The 23158-nt window shown below is 48.3% G+C and overlaps 1 protein-coding gene across 1 annotated transcript in view; it reads right to left on the bottom strand.

The window, feature by feature from the left end:
- ADAMTS17 (ADAM metallopeptidase with thrombospondin type 1 motif 17) overlaps positions 1-23158 on the bottom strand; it is a 395327-nt gene that overhangs the window by 96665 nt on the left and 275504 nt on the right. The window contains exons 14-15 of the mRNA XM_040257013.1: positions 22078-22205; positions 10019-10139 (exon numbers count right to left, since the gene is read on the bottom strand). Of these exons, the coding sequence (XP_040112947.1) occupies positions 10019-10139; positions 22078-22205 (249 nt within the window). The remainder of the gene's footprint in view (positions 1-10018; positions 10140-22077; positions 22206-23158) is intronic.

A 23158-nucleotide genomic window follows, 5' to 3' on the forward strand; every position in this document is an offset into this window, starting at 1 on the left:
TTTGTCACTTCCACTATATAATCATAAGGGATTTGATTTAGGTCATACCTGAATGGTCTAGTGGTTTTCCCTACTTTCTTCAATTTAAGTCTTAATTTGGCAACAAGGAGTTCATGATCTGAGCCACAGTCAGCTCCTGGTCTTATTTTTATTGACTGTATAGAGCTTCTCCATCTTTGGCTGCAAAGAATGTAATCAATCTGATTTCGGTGTTGACCATTTGATGATGTTCATGTGTAGAGTCTTCTCTTGTGTTGTTGGAAGAGCGTGTTTGCTATGACCAGTGAATTTTCTTGGCAAAACTCTATTAGCCTTTGCTCTGCTTCATTCTGTATTCCAAGGCCAAATCTGCCTGTTATTCCAGGTGTTTCTTGACTTCCTACTTTTGCATTCCAGTCCCCTATAATGAAAAGGACATCTTTTTGGGGTGTTATTTCTAGAAGGTCTTGTAGGTCTTCATTGAACCGCTGAACTGTTCAACTGTTCAACATACATGCAAATTGAGTATTTAAGTAAAAGTTACTGCTTTGTGCTAAGTCCTAGGACTGTTTCCAAGAAGTCAGCTTTAGAGAAAGAAGCTTGCACATCAGAGTGAAGATGACATCATTATCACTGTGGGAAAGTGTAAATATTGAGTTTTTCTATAGATCAAAAGTGATCAGATATTGACAGTTTTAGGCTAAAACTAAAAATAACCAAATCTAGAATGTCTTGACTCACCTGCATTCTATTCAACACAGAGGTCAATAATAACTCTGTCTACTGAAAAAATATACATGCAGTTTAAATGTTAAATGTACATTAAATTGCTCTCCATAATGGCTTAACTAATATAGAAGCTAGCCAATTCTATAGGAGAATACATGTTGGTCCACATGTTTAGATACTTGATATCATCAATCCTCTTGATATTTGCTGGTCTAAGATGTGAAAAAGTACGATATTATAGATGTAATTTGCATTTCCCTCATTATCAGTGTGGCTCTGGATCTTAGCATATACTTACTGGTCATTTGTGTTTTCTCTTCAGTTAACTACCGTATTCACAAGTGTTGTCCATTCTCCTACCGGCTTGTTGTCTTTATTTGATAAGCAAGAGCCGTGAAAATATATTTTATATCTATTAATGTGTATTTAATATATTTTGGACCGAAACTCTTAACTAGACTTGCATACATTTTTTTTCTGTCATTTGTCATTTCCTTATGTATGGTGCTTCTTATTCCAAGGTTTTAATATGATAGTCATAGTTTTAATAATTGAGATCTCCTTTTTGTTTTCTGATTGCTTCTTCTCATGGCACTCTGTACTGGTATTTTGAGTAAAATCACTTCTCAAACATTTCTAAGAATAGAGATCTGGAACTTCTATTATTTGAGTTATCTTATTTTTCACATTTTAGTTATCTTGGTCTCTCCCATTTGTTGCAGACTCTTCTGAGAAGGATGCAACAGATGAGTTGCCTCTACATACAGTAACCTCCTTATCTGCAGTGTAACTTTCTGTAGTTTTAGCTACCTGCAGTTAATTGTAGTCTAAAAATATTAAATGGAAGATTCCAGAAATAACAATAAGTTTAAAATTGCATGCCATTTGACTAAAGTGATGAAATCTCACACAGTCCCACTCCGTCCTGCCCAGAACGTGAATTATCCCTTTGTTAACCATAACCTGCCTACTAGTCACTTAGTAGCCATCTCTTATCAGACTGACTGTCGCGGTTTCACAACAGTCAAGTGGTCTTTACTTTACTTTATAATGGCCCCAAGGCACCAGAGTAGTGATGCTGGCAACTTGCACATGCCAAAGAGAAGCTGTAAAGTTTTTCTTTAAGTGAAAAGGTGGAAGTTCTAGGCTTAACAAAGAAAGGGGGAAAAAAATCATATGCTTAGGTTGCTAAGATCTATGGTAAGAATGAATCTTCCATTTATAAAACTGTATACAAGATAAAAAGAAATTTGCTGTCACATCTCAAACTGCAAAAGTTTACGACCACAGTGCATGCTAAGTGCTTAATTAAGATGGAAAAGGCATTAAATTTGTACAGTAAGATATGTCGAGAGAGAAAGACCACATTTACATAGTTCGTATTACAGGATAGTATTGTAATCATTCTATTTTATTATTAGTTATTATTAATCTCTTACCGTGCCTAATTTATATATTAGACTTTATCTTAGGTGGTGTGTTTGTAGGGAAAAAAGCATAGTATTGGGATAACCAAAAAATTCATTTGGGTTTTTCCATAAAACGTTACATAGAAACCTGAAGGAACCTTTTGGCCAACCCAATATATATAGGGCCCCATACCATTTATGCTTTCAGTTGTCCACTGGGGGTGTTGAAAGATACCCCCCCAGGGATAAGGGAGTCTACTGTACATGGATGGTGTTTGCTGCTTATCAGGACTGGCTTTCAGTTAGGGGCCAGGGAATGATATCATGTGTTGGCAACCAAAATACAGGAAGGCAGAGAAGTTTGCTAGAGGGGCTGTGTCATGGGGCTGGCCACCAAATATTGTCAGGTATCTCTCTGGAATCATGGTAGGAATGCCTTTCCTTGATCTCTTAAAATTATGTGACCACGTAACTTATTTTGACCCTTAAAATGTGAGTGACAGTGGTGTGTATAAGAGTATTAGGACCTGCTCTGCCATGTTGCCTTTTTCCTCCAAGGCAACTGTGGCAGTGTGTGTTTTGCTTGTTGGCTTATTTACTACATCTAAACCAAATCTATTTATTCTCATTCAAACAACATATGAACATCCACTTGATATGAGCTTGCTCTCCCTAGACCTTTTAATAAGTTCCTGCTCATTCATTTTAAGGTGATCCTGAGAAGCCAAGGAGATAAACACCTGTGTTCAACCAGCCATCCTAGATGGAAAGTTTAGCGGAGTCCTTGAGTCTTGATAGCAAATTTTGGAGAAGACTCTTGAGAGTCCCTTGGACTGCAAGGAGATCCAACCAGTCCATTCTGAAGATCAGCCCTGGGATTTCTTTGGAAGGAATGATGCTAAAGCTGAAGCTCCAGTACTTTGGACACCTCATGTGAAGAGTTGACTCATTGGAAAAGACTCTGACGCTGGGAAGGATTGGGGGCAGGAGGAGAAGGGGACGACCGAGGATGAGATGGCTGGATGGCATCACGGACTCGATGGACGTGAGTCTGAGTGAACTCTGGGAGATGGTGATGGACAGGGAGGCCTGGCGTGCTGCGATTCATGGGGTCGCAAAGAGTCAGACACGACTGAGCGACTGAACTGAACTGAACTAAAGATCCAGTCTTGGATGCCTACAAATAAATGTCTTATGCTTAGGAAGACTTCACAGATGTTAACACAGTCCGGTATGAGTTGTCTACTTCTTGTGCCCTGATCCTCCCTGATTCCCAGGCAGGCAGGATGACTCCTTGAACCAGGTGGGAGTATGGTCCTCCAGTTGATCCCCTCCAAGCACCTCTCACTTAAGGGCAGCAGCACCAACTTGCAGGCACAGCGCCTCCACTTTCCAGTCCTTTCAGCATGTTGTTGTTGTACAGTCGCTAAGCTGAGTCTGACTCTTTGCAACTGCATAGACTGTAGACAACCAAGCTCCTCTGTCCATGAGATTTCCCAGGCAAGAATACTGGAGTGGGTTGCCATTTCTTTCCCCAGGAGATCTTCCCAATGCAGGGATCAAACCCACGTCTCCTGCATCCTTTACCACTGAGCCTCACAGTATGAGGCAAGGTTTTTGATTAAAAATAATTTTTGCTTCAGGAACGCAAAAAAAAAAAATCTTTGAGGATCACAGCAATGGATTTTATATCACAAATCTCTCTTAGAGAAAAGTATTCCTTCTTGGGGAGTTTGAAGACTCATTGGATTCCAGGCATAGAAGACAGTGAAGTATCAAAAATGAACACAAAATTGTTCAGGGTTGGTGGTGATTAAAACCTTTTTTGGAGAAATTTCCACTTATATCATTAAACTGACCTGGTAACAAGATCTCTGAAAATTGCTGCTGTTACATGGACTTTTTCTATTTTGTGCCTAACAAATCTTGGTGTTAGCATCACCAGCAGAACCAAAGGCAACAGACATATTTGCTAAGGTCCAAATCAGTTAAATTTCTACATTCCACGGCAAGGGGCATCTGCACTAAATGTGTACTCACTGGCCTATTTTTAAGCTCAGATCGGCACATGTAGTAGCACTGAAAAGGCACCTGTTTCCTTTCCTTTCTCAAGTACCCTAGTGGACAGAGGCTGATGGGGAGTAAAGAGCTCAGGGCAGACACATAGCGCAGTTGTGTCTGAATAAAGGTAATCCCTGAATAATGGGGCAGGGCATTGCTGTGCTTGGGCTCTGCTAACCTTTCCTTCTAGGATGAGCTTCTCTGCTCATGACATGGAGTAATGAAATAATGAAAGAGAAAATCCCTGAAGTGAAAAGCAGGGCCTCTGTCCACAAACCAAGGAAACCACCTCTCGTGCACTGTCCCCTACAGAGCCCAAAGCCCATCCCAAGGTTGGCATGAAGAGTGACCAGCCAGGGAAAGAGCCCCATTACCAAGCCCCAAAGCACCTTGTCACCCCTCATACCAGATGTCTCCCCTCTGCAGATGCCAGGTATCACTCTGTTGATGGCGTGAAACGGAGCGGGGCAGCTTACTCCAGGAATTCACAAGATAGAGTCACACTTTAGGGAAGACACAAGACTACCTTCAATTTTCCATTCTAGTCTCTCTCATTAAGCAGGAGAAATCCAGTTAGAGGGACACAATTTAGTGTCATGAGGAAGCCATGGATAAAAGTTAATACTGTCGCCATTATTCTAGGAGAACATGTAATTTTTGCCATAAGGACAAGTAGTCAGGAGGAACTTCAAAATGATGTTGACCTTAAAATGATGTTGATCTTCAACCTGCCTCACATTTTCTGAATAATTAATATCACAAGGCTATAAGCACATTTCCTTGCAAAATACCTTTTGTCTGAACTTTACATGTAGATTATTTAGATCATATTTTTCCCTTGTTACAGGTTTCAGCAGCATTAACTTTCTTTGGAAGAAAACCATTGAGTTGATAAGGTGCCATGATGGAACATAGGTAATACCCTGGCTACACTGACTGGGACACTTTCAAACGATTGTACCAAACATGTACAAAAAGAAAAAAAAAATCAAAGTTTTTTTTTTTTTTTCTTTCTTTTGGGAGGGGTAAAAATCTTTAAAAATGCATGGGGAGGCATTTGTGTAAGTTTTTAGTTTTTGCTGTTTACAAAAGTTGTTTGTCAGAGTATTACTGTCTTTATGTTTACTCTTAATGGTTTCTCTGGTTCCAGTTGAAAATGATTTGGAAGCCCAGGAGTCTGGCTAATATTCTGGCTCAGTTCTCAGAATGTGAGGTCAGTGCAGGTGGGCTGAACAAGGCCATGGCCTTTATCTCCAGCACGAAGACCAGGAGGATCTTGTCAAGTGTCCTTTGCCTTCTGGAAAGCCCAGCCATGTAATGTGGAAACTACCATTCTCTGGCAAATCTTAGCGTTTTCTGCCAAAGTGCCAGGTGAGGCTGAGGAGAGTGAAGACATGTCCCCGGCATATTGACATGTGTTTCTGTACGGCCCCTAATCTGATGAATCTTTATCTTTTATAGACTTAGAATTGGTTTTATTCTGTAGCTTTTCCTTTAGGTCATCAGTCTTATACATCAATTACACATAAGCGATATGTGTTTATCCACGGCTTCATACATGACTCCCTCCCACTGACTCTACTTAGCAAACAGTCAGGCACATAAGCGAGGTAAGAGCCCCACACCAGGCTTATCACCACAAGCTCTGCTCGGAATAGCCAGAATCGTACATGAGAAACACCTAGGAATGGCCTTTGCCATCACACATGTGGACACTTTGGTACAAAGATTATTCCTGACTGAGAAAAAGAAAGACATGGTAATTGGTTTACATGCATTTTGCAGGAACTGATACTATAGTTCACAGTCAGTGCAGGGAAGTGGCCTGTGTCACCCCACAGAGTGGTAGATTCCCCATGGAACCTCCATGCCCCACACCTAGACACTGGAGCTCAGAACTTGGCATGAGGTACAGGTTCTAAAGGTAATTACTGAACAAACGTGTGACATGTGGATCTATCCACATTCAATAGGGATAGATCACATCACTCTCCTTTTCAAGAACTGATAGTTTGAGAAGGTTCTCTTCAAGAACACAGTGTAAAGGGATTCGGAGCCCATGGGGCATCATGGCCAGCTCTTGGTGGGGACTTGAGTTCAGAGATGTCCTGGACTGGGTGCCATGGAAATCAGACACCTTTCAAGTGTCAAGGAGCAGCATGCAATAATGTGAAAACGACAATTTAATGAATGAAATGAAAGCATCCTATCAAGAACTTTCAAGTTTCTAAATTAAAAAAAGCTCAGCTGTTTCAACTCAATCCAAGGCTTGTGCATTCTGAAGCCCAACCATCAGAAAAGTAATATGATAGCCAATTCAAGTGGATTCCCCTAGAGCCAAGTGGCCCAAGACCTCATCTGTTCAAAGTCGGAAGGCAAGGGGTCAGAGAGCAATAAAACACTCAGCTCAGGATACTGCACTGGGACCTCTCCAGGACACCTGAGAGGGGCATCCTGAGGGCGTGGACACTCTTCCTGTGTAGGTCTGTTCGGGGTCCTTTGCTCAAGTATGTGGGTTAAGGACCCAGAAGAGTTCAGGCAAGGGTCAGGACTTCATATAATTGGGGAAAAATCCTGCATTTGATTCTGCTTTATCTTTTGGGTATGGTATTTTCTTTGATATTCACCCTCAGGGTGATAAGGCATTCCTCCTCTCTCCTGTCTTTAGAGTTGGGCAGAGATGAAAGTTACCTTTGTATCTAAACTGACAGGATTCTGCTTTCATCCAGCTGCCCTTGGAGTCACCTAGATATTACACGACCCGAGGGCTTTATGCCATTTCTAAGCTGGGTTTTTCCTGCAGCCTGAAATGTCCTTCCCAGACCTCCACTGTCATTTAATTCCTACTTATCCTTTAGGGTGTGGGGGCCACCCTCATCTGTCTGCAGGGCTGGGCGAGGAGCCCCACCAGGACTTAGGGCCCCGTGGTACCCCTAGAGCCGACTGGAGCCCCCTCCACCTCACATGTGGGCTCAAGCCGTTTGCCCGAGGGTCCCCTCCCTTGACTGTGACCAACTCAGTGACAGTTTTATTTCTGCAACTCAAGCTTAAAATGCAACAGTGCTGCACAAATGTTCATAGGGTGAGTGGGCTCACAGGTGGCCGTGTGCATTATCTCTTGAATGTGCATTCCAGAACATCAGAACTGGATTATAGGTTTGTGTCTGATGAAACTTGAATTAGCGACTCATCCATGTGTGAGCGAGCATTCTACACACATCTTTAGTAAACAGAATCTACACTGACATGAGCTGATGCTCACAGACCCCAGTCCCTAGGATTTGTTAAAGACAGTTTTAGACTTCAAAACAAAGGTGTAACATTTGGCAAGCATTCAGGACAGAACTTTTAGAGGTGGGTGAAGCTAACTGAGCTTATCTTTCTCTGAAGGTTTGCTGGGACTTCAGTGAAGGAGCACTAAGTCGCATGTCAGGGTGGGGACCGCTCTCCTCCAGAGGCTTCCAGTCCACCTGCCCTCTGCGTGTGCAGGGGGCCAGGCACAGGCTGGGATGGAGAATGCAGGGAGCAGAGAAGGATGCTGCCATCATAGGAGGAATGGATGTGCTCGTGCCAGGACCAAAGGCCAACAAGTGCGTTAGAGCCTGTGGGGAAAGACAGTGCTTCTGTCCTGATCTAAGCGCTCTTGAGGTTGGCAGCTCTGTGGTGCACAGTGGTCGTTTATAAAGGACTATGGTGGAACCTTCCTTAGGGCTCTGAGAGCTGCCTGGGGGCAGAAGTGGGCATGGCTATGCTCGACTGCCTTCCATAGAATGGAGCAATTGCACAGTTCAGCTTACTGGAGCTCAGCACAACATTCAGTTTATAAACATAAAGCATTCTAAGGCTGACTTAAAAAAAAAAAAAGTCAGTAACAAACACTTGCCAGCAGCTGAGGTCTGTTCTTAAGCAGCCTTGCTGCTCAGGTGAAGCAGGAGGCAAGGTCAGTCTCATGGCAAACTGGAGCTGGAGTCCAAACAGGGACAGTGGCATCAGACGAAACAGAGAGCAGACATCCCCAAAGGTGCAGAGCACTGCTGTCCGATTGAACTTTCTGCAAGGAAGGAGCACTTCTGTCTGTGACATTCAATGTGGGAGCCCCTTGTCACACGAGGCAACGGGGCATTGAAATGTGGCTCATGGGACTGAGGACTGAAGTTTTATGTTGGTTTAATTTAAACTAATTATATTGAAAATCTGAATGGATGTCGGTGGCCTGTGGCGACTGCACTGGATGGTGCCACTTTGGAGGGCGCCTCCCCCACACCGACTCGTTCCAGCGGCAGCTTCTTTGGCTTTCATCAGAGCCGGGCAGGAGGCAGAGGTTCCCTACAGAGGCCTGTTCCACAGCCTGGGCACTCATCTTAAAAGTCCAGAAACCAGTCCTTTCTGAGCCGAAAGTGTAATTCTCACTTGTGCGTGGCTCTGGTTTGGCTGTCAGGATTCTGCAGGGTGTCTGTGTAGCAGGAGCCCTTTCTGTGAGGTGTCTAGAAACAGCCTTTGCTCCAGACCAGGGCTCCTGTCCCAACAGAGAAAGGGGGCCGTGCACGGATTCTCCTCTCTGCTCGCTCTGTGGGATGGGGAACAACGGTGATCCTGTCCCCGTACCAGGGAAACGCGCCTGAAACGCCTCCATCCACAGCAGCTCTGGGAATGAGAAGCTTCTCAGCTCAGCTCCACTCAGCGAGTTATCCTGGTGCTGTAATCCTTGGCGTTGTCAGGGGAAGGGACACTCACTCGCCCTCCGGGTGACTTGCCCGCCTCATGCTCCTCTCGCTGAGTGGGTGTCAGCTACTTCCCTGGACATTGTAAGTTGGCAGCCACCAGGCAGGCAATCAGAAACTCTCCCACCTCTGGGCAAGGCAGCCCCGACACACAGGCTGTGAAGACGGCTCCAGCGGAAAGACCGTGCCGCTGATCACCTGAACCCTGCAACTTCTCCAGGCCCGGGCCGGCGGCCGGGCTACATCTGGGACATGGGAGTCACAGGGACTCTGCAGCCCCAGCCAGCAGCTGCATCACAGACGTCCCAGAACATGGGGCTTCAGGCATGTTTAGGGATGTGTGTAAATGCTATCCTTTTATTGACAGAAAATTCAGAGTCAGAAAAGAACCTCATCATTTTACGTGGGTAAAAACGATGTGGACAAGTGTCTTTGTTGTCATCTTTGTACGCGGGACAGAGAGACGAGCTGGCACGTGCTGAGGGGGCTGGGGGTGGGGGGAGGCTGGTGGGGCAGGGAACCACTGCACGAGAATGGACCTCGGGGGCCAACCCACAGCACTGGGGCAGGCTATTCACATCAAAGAACCTAAACATGTCATTCTGGCTATAATGTTTTTCTGTACCTTTCAGAAATCCTAAGACTAAAGTGCAGGGTGCCCTAAATACTACTGTGGGTGCATGCTCAGTCACTCAGTTGTGTCCAGTTCTTTGCAACTCCGTGGACTGTAGCCCGCCAAGCTCCTAAGCTCCTCTGTCCATGGGGATTCTCCAGGCAAGAATCCTGGAGTGGATTGCCATTTCCTTCTCCAGGGGAATCTTCCCAACCCAGGGATTGAACCTGCGTCTCTTGCATCTCTTGCAATGGCAGGAAGATTCGTTACTGCTGTGCTACCTGGGAAGCCCCCCTAACTATTATTAACGAGTCCTTACATGTAAGATGCAAGGAAGGCAAGTGATAATTGACTCTGGGCAAGAGAGGATCCAGTAAGATAGGCTTTGGGGCAATAAAATGCACAGCACTTATAGGCTGTCTGGTTGCTGCAGCAACACCTCGGGGCGCGTGCTCACCTGTCTGCTCTCAGTGGCTGGGGTCACCTTTCCCGAGGCCCAAGCTCACCTGTGCCCCGAGCGTGGCTGAAGTCGCCCTTGACCACGCGGCAGGTCTTGCCGTCCCCGCTGCAGACCCCACACCGGTCTTCCTTGGCCGCAGACCCGATGATGCCATCACAGCCGATTTTCTAAACAAGCAGAGTGCTGGGTTATTCTGAGTGCAGCACTCAGAGGCACACCCTGCAGGGCTGACTCTCCATGAGACCCAGCAGGCTGGCGCGGGAGGGCTCACAACACCTCCAGAGGCCCAAGCAAATATTTTAAAACCAGGAGAGAAAAAGAATACAATCCAGCTTGTATTACATTTGCCCTTACACCACATAGTCATCAAATACCTGCGTTAGTGTCTGTTAGGGAGGAGGGATTGTGAAGGCCCAGGGGCCTGGAACTCACACTGGGGCCTGGGCCAGGCCCTTCCAGAACCGCCCAAGGTGGGACTGTGGGGAGAAGGGAAGCCAGTTCCCACACCTCCCGGCATGGCCAGTTTCACAAGACCCATGATCTCCTTGGAGCTGCCTGAGTCCATGATTCTGTCTCGGGTGGAATAGCCAACAGTCTCAGAAGACATGGCAGACACCATAGTGACTTTTCTGCTGGGGTCGGGAAGCCCAGAGCCCACTCGGGCCAGCTGGGCTTGAACCCCCTAGTCCTCAGTCAGGGGGATTTAGCCCAAGAAGATACCCTGCTGCTCAAACTTTTTCAAGGAGGCCTGTCTGAGGGCAAAGGAGGGTCACCCTGACCCTGGCTGGCCCCAAGGAAGCAGTCAGTTCATAAAAGTGGGAAAAGGTTGTGAATTCCTGTTTCTCCTTAAAAAAAAAAATTCATGAGACTTTTATGGTCTGCAAAATAACATACCTGAGTTTATGTTACGGTAAACACTGGTGTGTTTAATTATTTGCTAGTTAAATTGCTAAAATGTCTCTCCACCCTTCTCCCCTAGAGTAAAGAATTCCAGAACAAGAACTGAGTCTCCACTGCCCTGTACCCTGCATCAGGCCAGGAAGGGTTCTAATCCAGACAAGCCAGGCCCAGGTGACTGCACCCCTTCTTTCCTCTGTGTCCCTGCTCCCACTGGGGCAGGGCACGGAGTAGAGCCAGCCACACCGCAAACCTCCTGGAGGCGAAGGCTTGGCCCCGCAGCTCACCCGCTGAACCAGAACTCTCTGTTTCATAAGGGCAGTGATTCTTAAACATCAAGGTGCATCCACCTCACCAGGAGGGCCGTGAAAACACAGATGCAGGATCCACTCCTGGAGTTTCTGATCCAGCAGGGCTGAATGGACCTGAGTATCTCTATTTCTGTGAAGTTCCCGAGTGCTGCTGTGGCTGCTGGCCAGGATCACACTCAGAGAACCCTGGCACCGTGGTATGCTACACAAAGCACAAATGAGGCTTCATACTGAACAGCTGTGGAGTCTCACCCTTGGACACTTTTGTTTCTTTGGGAAAGAATTAGTGAGAACTTACTATCATGTGTCCAAAAATGATATCGTCGCTATTGAATGTATTTCAGCGAAGACTTGAAGATATGCTAAGGGCAAAGCAACTTTGGTCCCCAAATGAAATGAAAACTGAAAAAGGGCAATACATTTAAAACAAAGAAACTCCAGTGTGTCCAAAGTTAATATAAAAACAGCTACAGGGCGAGAAGATCAGGGGCTTTGGCAGCCAGAGACCAGGCAAGGTGTGAACAGAGAAAGTGAATGAAGGGGTGAATCAGTGACAAATAGAGACCCAAACTGGTAAGCGGTATTGACCGCCACACCTTGCCAGGGCAGACCACCCCGTGAGACCTGGAGGTAGGCGAGCTGGATCGTGTGGCAGGAGCTGCCTAGGTTCACGATCTGGACTGCTGGCTAATTCCTGGGAAGAGGCTTAACACAAAATTACAGGCAATAAGAACACAAGGCAGCCAAGATCCAAAATTCTCCTCAACCGGCAGCCTCTGCAAACTCCCTGTGGTCAAATCTGTGTGCCATGCGTGCGCTGCCCAATTTCGTGTCTTCTCTCCCAGTGTCCAACGTCCCGGTCCCTAGCCTGCTTCCAGTACTGCTACAGTGCCAAGACCCCCGAGCTGGCCCCTGCACCCTGCCTCTTTCACGTCACCCTGACCTGTCCCCACCTGGCTTCCCTGTCTCCAGGTACTCTCAGCTCTAGCCTCCTCTCACACTGGTTTTCTATTACTCTTTTAATCACACTGTGGCTCAGCAACAGTGGGTCTCTGATTTGAGCAGGTACCACTGATATCTCAGTCAGGGTGTCCAGATAAAAGTTTTCTGGATACTCTAAGCTAATAGCCCTCCTGATCTGGATAGCTTTCCCCAGCCCAGTGAAGGCACCTGGCAAACCTAGGGGCCACACAATGAGTGTCTGGCAGGGCCAGGAGCAGTCCTTCACCTCCTGCCTCCTGGCCCCAGGCTGGCTGGGGAACCCTGATGTCCCCAGCCTGGGACTGAGGCCACTGTAAGACCTTATGGACAAGGTCAGGACTCTCCCCAGAGCATGCTGGGTTTGTGAGAATTTTGAAATGCTCAGAATAGGGAAGCTAAAAGAATACCAGAAACACTACCTTTGGGAAAAGGAGATGTTGGGGGAGAATCCATGCTGGAATTTCAAAAGGCTACTTGTTGTCTGGCTGAGATCATGTGTGTGTGGCTGTGTGCGTGTGTGTGTGTGCACATGTGTGTGTGACTATGTGCTCAGTCGCTCAGGCTCCTCTGTCTATGGATTTTCCTGGTAAGACACAGCTAGGAGGCGAAGTCTGCATTTCAAATCTGCCAGACTAAGAATTCACCTGGATACCAGAGGGACAGGCATGGGAGGAGCTTCTGGGAGGAGCAGGACAAGGGAGACAAGTCACTGGGAAGAAGGGCACCACTTTCCTAGATGAGCAAACCGCTTTCCCACCCAAGAGTCCCCTGAAAGAAGGATCTGGGGGGGGAAAGAAAGTGAGAATAAGGAAGGGCAGCAGCGCAACACAGCCAGAGCAGCACCAGGTGTCGTCAGGGGACCCCTCCCCCGACAGGAGACACTGCCGCTCCGGACAAGCAGTGGCAGGTAGGGGGCCCACAGTAAGAACCACTGTGATACTCACCCTTGCTCCTAAAACATAACATAAAGAATGTGTGCACGCTTGCTCAGTAGTAGGCCCCAACTGACACTGAGTTAGACCTCATGGGATCCAATGTTTAAGAATATGCAATGTTTGGAATTGATTTCTGTTTCTTCAGGGATGAAGTCACCATCAGTTGGGGGCCTGGTGAGACGAGACTGTCCACAGGACTGCTGGGTGCCCTGCAGCTTTGCAACACTTGCATATGCTTGGACTGCAAGGAGTCAGCCCTCGCCTCTTTTCTGAGAGTCCAGGTTATTCACAGGTAAGTCCAGGGGCCCACGGTCAGCATCTGTTTCTCTCAGGAGGTATTGTACCATCCTTTCCAAAACATAAGCCCCCTGCTTATATTTTCATTGGGGTGATGACTCTTGATGGCTAAAATTAGTCTACCAAGATGGTATGCCCTTCCACACAGTCCTCACTCAGCACCTGCTAAAGGAACAATGCCTCCTGGTCTGACCAGCTGTGGTCAATGTCCAGAACAGAGAGATGACCTCCCAGGCCCAGGAACACAAGCTCACCAAACTGCAGTCACCTGGAGGCCTGGGTAGGTCACCCATTGCCCAAGGATTTGTGTTGCTGCTGAATTCCCAGGTGAGGCTGCAGGCCCAGGGCCTTGTGGAAGACCACTGGGCTAGGTTTGGAGCTCAGAGAGGGACCTTCTTGGAGACAGCCACTGCTGAGAGACCCCAGCCCTGTGTCCTGAAGAAGCATCCCTTCCCGTCGGGAAAGGTCCTCTGTCTGGAGCTCCCACTGGAGCTGTGCCCCTGAGCCAAAGCAGTTTTGGGCTGAGGACCCCTCAACAGATGTGAGGGCCTCCCTCGGCTCTCGGAAATGGGGCGCACTTACAGTGGTGCTCAGGTCAAGTAAAGAACCTATGGGAAGCTCCATCATGACAGAACGTCTGGTTATAAATCCCAAAATGCGTCGGTGAGGGTCTCACAGATCACCTGGATACCGGTTTATGGCTGTTCAGAACTTCCGACTCACAGGTCTCCACCCAGGAAGCAGAGACCCAGATCTGGAACCTTTAGCATCTCTGTTTGTAGGACTCACGGCATCTTCCGTGTTAAACTGTCAAAGGCTGGATACAGGGGGAAGGTTTTCCATTATTTCTCTTCTTTCCTTACCCAGCATTCTGCTTTAATCTTAAAAACTAGCTTCTTTTGTTAAAACTTCACCTCTCAGGACAGAAGTGTGACTTCAGATTGTAGCCAGCTGGCTTCTGGATTAGGGCAAAGCTACCTGGCAGGTGGGCAGTCAGATTCTCTTCTGAAAATGCTGTGCTAATGCTAATGCGGGAACTGAGGAGAGTTACACATTTGGATATAAGCCTCAGTTTTCCCATTCTAAAAATGAGAGTATTAACCTCAGTCTCTGAGGGTTGCTGCAAAAATTACCTCTGTTCTGGTTGGAGAAACCCAAGCTCACCTCTCAGGCCCCGATGAGAGGTGGGCCCTGTTGGGATGGATGGAGCCTGCTCCTGGGCCACCTTCCTTCTACGGGGCTGCGGGACAAGCTCCCGCTCCTCCAATCTGAGCAGAGTCGGACTCAACAGGTAATTGTCATCTCTCCCTTTTCTGCCACAGACTCCCTCCTCTCCAGAAAAGGCAGAGGGGAAGAAGGCATGCAGGACTACGTCTTCCCTCTCTGCACACGAGCCAAGTGCAGAGGCCCGTGTGCAGGCGGGCTCGCCCGTGATGTCAAGCAGCCCCACCCGCAGCAGGCCATGTTCTGTCCCCGTGGGCTTCTCAGGTCAGGCACACACAGGGATGTGGGCAGGGTCACCCTGTAAGTTAATTCTTCGGGGCGCCCAGGGGCTGGGAAAGTTTTGCGTGCTGTGCTCTCTGCCTGGTATCATTTGAGATGACAACTGCATTTAAAGGCAGGGCAAGCAAGGCATGCATGTCCCTGAACAGCAGTGAATCTGAAAACCAAGGGGCACAGCCAAACTTGGAAATCTGCCAACAGTGGTACTTCCTCCCTGTTACAGCGTAGTTCAAGAAACACATTATATACTTGGAAGAGGCTGGATTCTCCGCTCCCCCCACCCCCCACCCAGATGCTGACTGTCACAGGAGATTTAATGACTGCGTTTATGAGGTCTGGTGTTCTAGAGGACAAGATGACAAAACCAAAGGAAACTCCAAACAATTCACTCTTGCGTCTTCCCATTTATCCCAGGGATCGCTTTTCCACATACACTAGGAAAACCTGCAACCCGTTTCTGAGCTTTCAAAGCAGTTGCTGGTCAGCATCTGTTGGTCAGAGCCCTGTTCTGCTGATGAGCCAGGGTGCGTGTGACACCAAGGGGAGGACACTGTCCAGGGTGTACTTAACCAAGGGTTCAGGATGGTTGGGGCCTGGCGGGAAAGGCACAAGTTCTTTCAGTAAAGACAGTTCCTACGGAACAGGCAAAAAGCCTAGGAGAGCATTAGTACTCAGCGCTGTGTTCTGGAGGATGGGGAAGGATGGACCATGAACAGCACAGAAGTGAGGAATATCCACTCCAGTGCTGGAAAACCTGAATGCTTTCCCCGGTATCCTGCCCCTGTCGATGGACGGTCACCAGCCACAGATAACCTCCCGCTCACCACATCCACTGACCATGTCTCCATCCTCATCTTTGGCCAGTCACTCTTTAGCATCTGACTCCCCCCATCTGTGCTGTGCATTGATTCATTCACCCAAAGCATGGTCACGTGCCTGTTATGTGCCAGACCAGGAATAAAGATGCTAAGACAGAGGCCGAGTAGGGGGCAGACTCTTGTGTGCTTTTCCCGGGCCCTGTGGACGGCTCTGCCCCCTCCTCTCTTGCCCTGGACTTTGCAGAAGTGGGTAGCTCTTGTGCCCCTTCTTCTCTTGATTTTCCTTGGTAATGTCACCTTCTCCTTAAGCTGCAACCATCACTCACGTGCAGACAGCTCTTAAATCTCATACTTGCACCCCACCCAGGCTCACGGGGGGCTGGTCTGCTGAAAATCTGTACTCCCCCTGACTCTCCGGCCAGGACACTGACCTCAGTGTGGCCACCCTGAGACACCAGCTCCTCCTCTGTAGCTGCCGGCCCTGGACTTCTCAGTTCAGGACACCTCCGCCCGCTCTCCTGGAACTCACTGATGCAGCTGCCTTCCCAGCCCCAACCCAAGCCCTCCAGGCCGCTTCCAGTCCTCTTCTTGATACACTCACTCAGGTGCTGGCTCATGGCTTGGTCCCCTGTGACCCCTCCAGTGTCTGTTTCTTGTCCATACTCACAGCCACTACCCAGGTGAGGCCTGATTACTCAGCAAAGGGCCGATCACATGGGTTTTCTCTCTTCTGCTCCGGGACTGACCATCACCAGGGAAGATGAGCGGGTCGTGGCCATGGACCCTACTGCCTGGAGAGCATGCCTGCATTTCCTCCATCTCGTCCAAACCCCTTGGCTGCTCTCCCCCCTCCTCCTGGCGCACACTGTGGCCCACCGCCTCCTGCCTGCTCCCACGAGCTCCACCATCAGAAGAAACCCGGAGCCCCACCACCGCCGGCCAGGCCCTGCACAGCCTGGGCCCTGGCGCCTCCCCCAACCCACCCCTGTTTCTGGAAGGCCCAGCCTCCTCCCTGCCTCCTGCGAGGAGCACTGGCCCCACCCCAAGTCTCCACCGGCCGGCTCTGTCTCTTCACAGGGCCCCGCCATGCCACCCATAGCTTACTTTCCATGACCCCATTTCCCTCCTCACGTGGGCCAGACTGAGGGTCTGTGAGTGTACATGTTCCTCGTCTGCACCATGTGTGGGGGCAGGGACCCTCTTGGTCCTGCCCAGCACTGCACGCCCAGCATCCCGCCCAGCGCACCACCCAGCACACCGCCCAGCACATGGAATGTTCTTTCTGCTCTTTCTAAACCCAGTCTCTCACTGGCTCTTGGTCATACCTTCACCTGTGGTCATTAGGGTTTCACGTGAGTCGGTCTTATCTTCCCACAGACGGACCATAAGCCCAGGAAAGAGGGTATCTTATGAACCTGTGTTCTTGTCCTCACTCCAAACACAGTGGCCTGCGTGGTAGGGAGCACAGAACGCACATTCAATAAAAGCATACCAATGCCGACCTCTCATCAAGCTGGGGGAACAAGAGGCTTTGGTTTTCAAACCAAGTCCTCTGCCTTCTCTTCTGCACCACCAGCCGGACAGCACAGTGCATTCCTTCAATCATGCCATTTCACCGTCTCATTTTCGAACTGGGACTTCCTCACACAGATTTCAGTGGTCCTCGTTTGTGTTCATGTTCCTGGCTGAGAGGAGAAGCACTTCCTTTCTTCAGCTTAATAGCTATCTTCCAACCACTGCCCCTCTCTCTGCTGTTAGAGGGACATCACTGACTTCTTACTTTAAATGTAATTGCTGCTTTCAGCCAGCGATGCTGACCCCTCCTGGCCTCTCCCGGGCTCCCAGGTCACTCCACCAAGTCTTGCTGGGCTCGTCTTCCTCCTTCTGGCCTTCACCCTCATCCTGCTAAACTGCACCTCATTTCTTCAGAAGGATGCATGGAAAATAAAATTTCTGAGTTCTTCCATGTCCCAAAATTATTTTGCCTGCATGCCTGGTTGATCATTTGGCTGCATACAGAATTCTGTAATTATCTCAATTTTCTTGCCAGGGTCAGTTTTCCTGTTTGTTTTTCTTGGTCTTTTCTCATTCCTGCTGCTGGTTTTCTTCAGGGAGCTGATGATCTCTGGCTGACCACTTGTATTTAAGAATGAGGCACAGATGGCCAAGTGATGGACCACTTTGGATGCAGGGGGGCAGGCTTCCATTCGGGCCAGGCAGGAGGGAAGCTGGACTCTGCCCTTAGTCCCAGAGGGTGGGCACTGTGCTGGAGCACTGAGGTCCCTGCCCTGCTCCAGCTGTCCTTGAACAGCTTATCACATGACTTTGGGAAAAAGCTTGAAGATAATTCCCTAACAGCTTGTCAAGCTCCAAGTCCCAGGCCAGGCATGGTCACCAACCGTGACTCACTGTTTTCAACCAGCTCCTCACTTCCACCCTCCATTCCCAAGTCCTAGACTTCCTCAAGCTTCTTGTTTTCTTTTTGGTTGTGACTCTCCATCTGTTCCAGCTTTGGCCTCTGCTCCTTCAGTAAAACTTCCATCCACTTCTGCCTTCTGTCAAAGGATGGCCTCTGCTTTTCTTCACCACCATGGTGTGTGCTATGCTGCCTTAACCATTGGGTTAATGGAGTCCTGGGATGGAAGAGGGGTGACCATGTGGCTTAGTCTACAGGCTTAATCCGAAAGTTGCTATGGGAGGTTAATCAGGTGAAAGGGATGCAGGGTATGACATCAGAGGTGTAAGCACTGCTTTGGATAAAGGTCTGGCACCAGTAATCACACACTTCAGGGTGTCAGCTGAAGGGTGAAAAGCAGCAACCAGGTGGGCATATTGAAACACAGGCATACCTATACATAAACACCCAGTAGAGCTTCCTGCAAGGAGATCCAACCAGTCCACCCTAAAGGAAATCAGTCCTGAATATTCATTGGAAGGACTGATGCTGAAGCTGAAACTCCAATACTGTGGCCACCTGATGAGAAGAACTGACCCATTGGAAAAGACCCTGATGCTGGGCAAGATTGAAGGCAGGAGGAGAAGGGGACGACAGAGGATGAGATATTTGGATGGCATCACTGACTCAATGGACATGAGTTTGAGCAAGCTCCGAGAGCTGGTGATGGATGGGGAAGCCTGACATTGTTGCAGTCCATGGGGTTGCAAAGAGTTGGACACAGCTGAATAACTGAACTGAACTCAGCTGAGAGCTTCCTGCATGCTTGTGACCCCTTCTTTACACAAGGGGACTCTGAAGTCAGAGTCTCTTATAAATCTCCAAAATCCCATCAGTAATTCTACTTGCCTAATAGAAAACCACTGTACACAAAATAAGAGATAAATAAATTCTGGACATTGAAAATGGTCCATTGAAATGGGCTCCAGGTTCCAGAATCACTTAAGTCCCTAAGAGCCAGTGACCCGCCCAGTCTTCTTTTATTCTTTGTGAAATGCAATCAGAGACTCTCTGTCCTTCAAGATAGCTCTTTGGAGAACACAGATTATCAGACACCATCCCTTCACTGAAGAAGCTTACAGGCCCTGAAGGTGTTTTGCTGTTCATCAGACAAGGGATCCATACATGAGCTAGGGTCCCAAGGAAATGTGACTGCAGTTAGAGTACATTGGCTGCAAGTGTACATAAGCTGATGAAGCCAAACACATCTGGTCCCAGACGTGTTCAGCTGTTTGACTCACCCCTTACCAGTCAGCAGCTTTGAGGCAAGTTGCACATTAAAGGGATATTAACTTGACTTCTTTGCTTCTGGAGGCCAACAAGAAGAATCATTGATGATGGGACTCCTGATTTATAGGGACTTGCTGAAAAATAGACAATGTTTGTGTTTCTTCCCCCAACTCACTCGCACTTTTATGAGCGCTGTTAAGTTTCATTTTAGCATGTTAAGTAATTTGTGACTCACTGAAATGAAACTCAACTTGGTCCTCATAAAACAGAGTAAAATGGTATTTCCATGTTTCATGTTATGGTTTGAATCAGCCTGCTATTTGGAGCTCAGTGGAATCTTCTCAAAAGGCCATTTTGGAGCCTCTTGTCCCTGCCGTTCCCCACCAACTAGTCACCATGCTTCTCAGAATTCCCCAGAACTCCTTCCGCTACCCTAAAATAGCAAAATTTACAGCTGCAGAGAATAGCGGGAAAAGCTAACAAGTAAACCACAGCAGCATTTCCGTAGTGCTGTCTTACATAAAGTATGGAAGAGTTCTACCTTTTATCCACTATAATTAGGTGATAGCATCGATGAACAGGTCAGACCCTCTGCTCACAAACCCCCTGAGGTTTCTTTTTATTAATACTCTTCTCTTTAACCAACATTCCTTGCCTGACTCATTTACAAGGACCACAGAAATCCAGAACTTTCCACTTTGGCAATCACTATAACTAAGCATAAATACTATATTTGTATTTAATTTCTTACAGTCTTACTTAAACATACTCAATGGTATTATAAAACTTCATTAACTCTGACATTACTAATTTGAATTTCTGTGAGTACTGAGTTAACCATGGGCAAAAGTAAACCTTCACAGATTCCCTCTGAAGAGTGAGCACTATTAGAAAAATTACAGATGGGATTTAACTTCCTTCAGAAAGCCAGTTTCTCTCACGAGGTGCTTGCTGGTAGGTGCTGATGCCAGCTGACAGGACAGTGGCCTTCTGCTAGGACTGGTGGGCTGCCTGGAGGCAGTGGGTCACTGGAGGGCATCCACGTAGAGGTGATGGTACTTCCAAGAATAAGCATGGGTCTCCCCACTGTCAGGATGAGGCTCCAAGGATCATGAACCCCATCCACTGTAGTGCACCGTGAAAGGGGCCACTGTCTGCGCCTCTGCGCTCCCCAGTGCCCCTGCCTGGAGGGGCTGTGCTGGTTAGCGCTAGTCTCAGCGCAGGGTGAGTAAATATAATGATGGAGATGGTGGAAGAGCCATTTGAGATGGACTCGGAGGTGGTCACGGGATAGAGGTGGGAGCAGAAAGGCAAGTGTACACATGGCGTCCTTGTCACACTCAAGTGCAAGCCAGGCTCTGGCTCAATGGTTCCCTGATGACCACAGACTTACAGCTATTAGAATACCTTGGGCGGCCTCATGAACGCCCAGCTGTACTCACAAAAGGGCTGAGAGTTTTGCTGTCATGGCACAGGGGAGCCTCTCTAATTGACAAGGCTGCAATAAGCACTAAGATTGTGGAAAGGTCACACTGGCACTCACTGCCTAGAGCTGAAATTGTGAATGGCCTTTTAACATGGACCCCGCTGGCCAGAAAATGTCAGGATGCTTAGAATTGTTTCCACATTGGTAAGAACACTGCAGAAAACGCTGCTGAGAGGCTGGAGGTGGCTCAGCTGGTGCTGCTTTAAAGAACACAAGCGCTCTTAACTTGGGATATGTTTGCTAAAGGAACATACATACTTGGGCCACACTGTGGTCCCTGCAAGTGTATGTTGTAATTTATGATGGAAACAAATCCCGCACTTGACTTGTTAGCAGGTTTACCGAGAAGCAGAACCATCAGCAATTTCTCATTTCAACGATAATGATAAGATCCTGGTTCACACTGCCCGAGGCTCTGTACATTCTTTGCTACAACATGGCAGCCCCAAGGGCCCATCACCCCTCCTTCCCTGGGAGGGTGCCTGGCCAAGGCTCTTGGGCACCAAGTGTCTATCGCCCCCACATATTTATATTTGATAACAAAGCCACGCAGTGCCAAAGGAGTCTGGGCATTGTCAAGTTTTTCCCTGAAAAATTCCAGTCTTGGACTAGTTTGGACTTTGCAAGGGGAAAAAAAAATCCACTAGGGTTAAAATCATTGGCATCCTCTCTCCTTTCTCTTTTTGCCTTCTTAAATGACATCTTTCATCACGCTAGTGAATCACAGATATCTAACACCAGGATGGGTTTGTGGATCATATTCCAGTGGGTGGAGCCCCAAAGCCAGGCATATTCACCTCCCTAGGTACCACCTGTGAAGGCATCAGCTCAGTTGTACTATATCTTTGATAGCTAAACAAGCAAAGCTTGCCCCCAAACACACATTCACGTACATCCTCCAGTCCGCCTAGCATCCTACCTGCTCTTCCCTTTGTCATGATGTCCAAAGTTACTCTAAGATGTTTGCAATGACCATGTTGCCACTGCTCTTTCAGCACCTCAACTCTTGGCTGGCTCAGTCACTGCTGAGGGAGGGAGGGGTGCCAGGCTGCAAGAGGCAACACCACCCATGGGATGCCTTCTTGAGAAAGTCCACTCACCCAGGCCTCCTGAGGCCTCTGCCACCCCAAGCTCCCCCTGGAGGGAGCCTCCCCTCCGAAACCCTGCCAAGGACACGAGGAAAACACATCACCTGGCACCTGCCATGCACGCAGAGATCCGTCTCGTAGGGCCCGCAGGGCGTGCCGTCCAGGACTCTATCGGCCACCAGCAGAGGGGACTCCTTCCCAAGGGGTGAGCAGTAGAGTTCACACGGCTTATCTGAGGAGGGAAAGGGGTGGACATTGACATGGGAAGGGTCTTGGGCGCCAGGTGGGGTGCAGATGCTTGTAGGCGCAGGCCAGTCCAAGAGACGAGAAGTTGGCATGGGACCGAGGTCACAGGTACAGGGCACATGCTGCACCCCCCCCCTTTGAACACGTGACCCAGAAAATAGAAAAAGACCCTCCTCTGACTCAGGGGAACGACACACAGGTGAGAGCACTGTGGGCTTTTCTTCACGTTGTTTTCTTTATCCTCTGCAAAGACACAGTATTTCATTTTCCTTAAAGTACTAAAAACACCAGGCTGAACAAACATTTTGTGGAGTGCTAACCTCTAAGCAAGTTGAATATTTACCAAGGGTGGGCCTGGGGTGGGGAAGGGAGAGGAGGCAGCCTCCCAGCAAGGGGAACGGCCATGGGGTGTCTCCAGAGTAGTGGCTTTTGCTGAAGTTTTAGTGCCCCTCAGCCATTGGATAAAAGCTGCGGGGCTGTGCTATGCAGCAAGAAGGTCCTGGAAGAAATGGTGTAGGAATAAGGAACAGAAAGGGGACACACGAGTCTCTAGGACAACTTGTAAGAGCCATTTCCCCAGGTATGATGGAAACCCTGATTTCTCCTGCTGCTGCTAGAACCAAATGAGCTCCCAGAACATGCCATGATCTCACACCTTTACCTAGACTGTTCTCTCTGCCTGGAAATTCCTCCATGCATTTAGCTGTCTGGAATATTTCTGGCACCCCCGAAGCTTCTACTCCAGAGCCCTCTCTTCTCATGCCACCTCTGACTTGCAGTCTCCACCTGCACTTTGCACACACCTCCATTAGAGCCCTCAAATCCTACTGTCTGGGATTTCTTATAAGGTGAGTCCTTTTGCTATGTAAGTTTGAAGGGGGTGGATTGCAAATTACCTTTAGATTAAAGAACTGATGGAAATTGGAGCCCTTGGAGGAC

This window comes from Oryx dammah, unplaced genomic scaffold, assembly GCF_014754425.2.
Source record: "Oryx dammah isolate SB20612 unplaced genomic scaffold, SCBI_Odam_1.1 HiC_scaffold_16, whole genome shotgun sequence".
Taxonomy (NCBI): Eukaryota; Metazoa; Chordata; class Mammalia; order Artiodactyla; family Bovidae; genus Oryx; species Oryx dammah.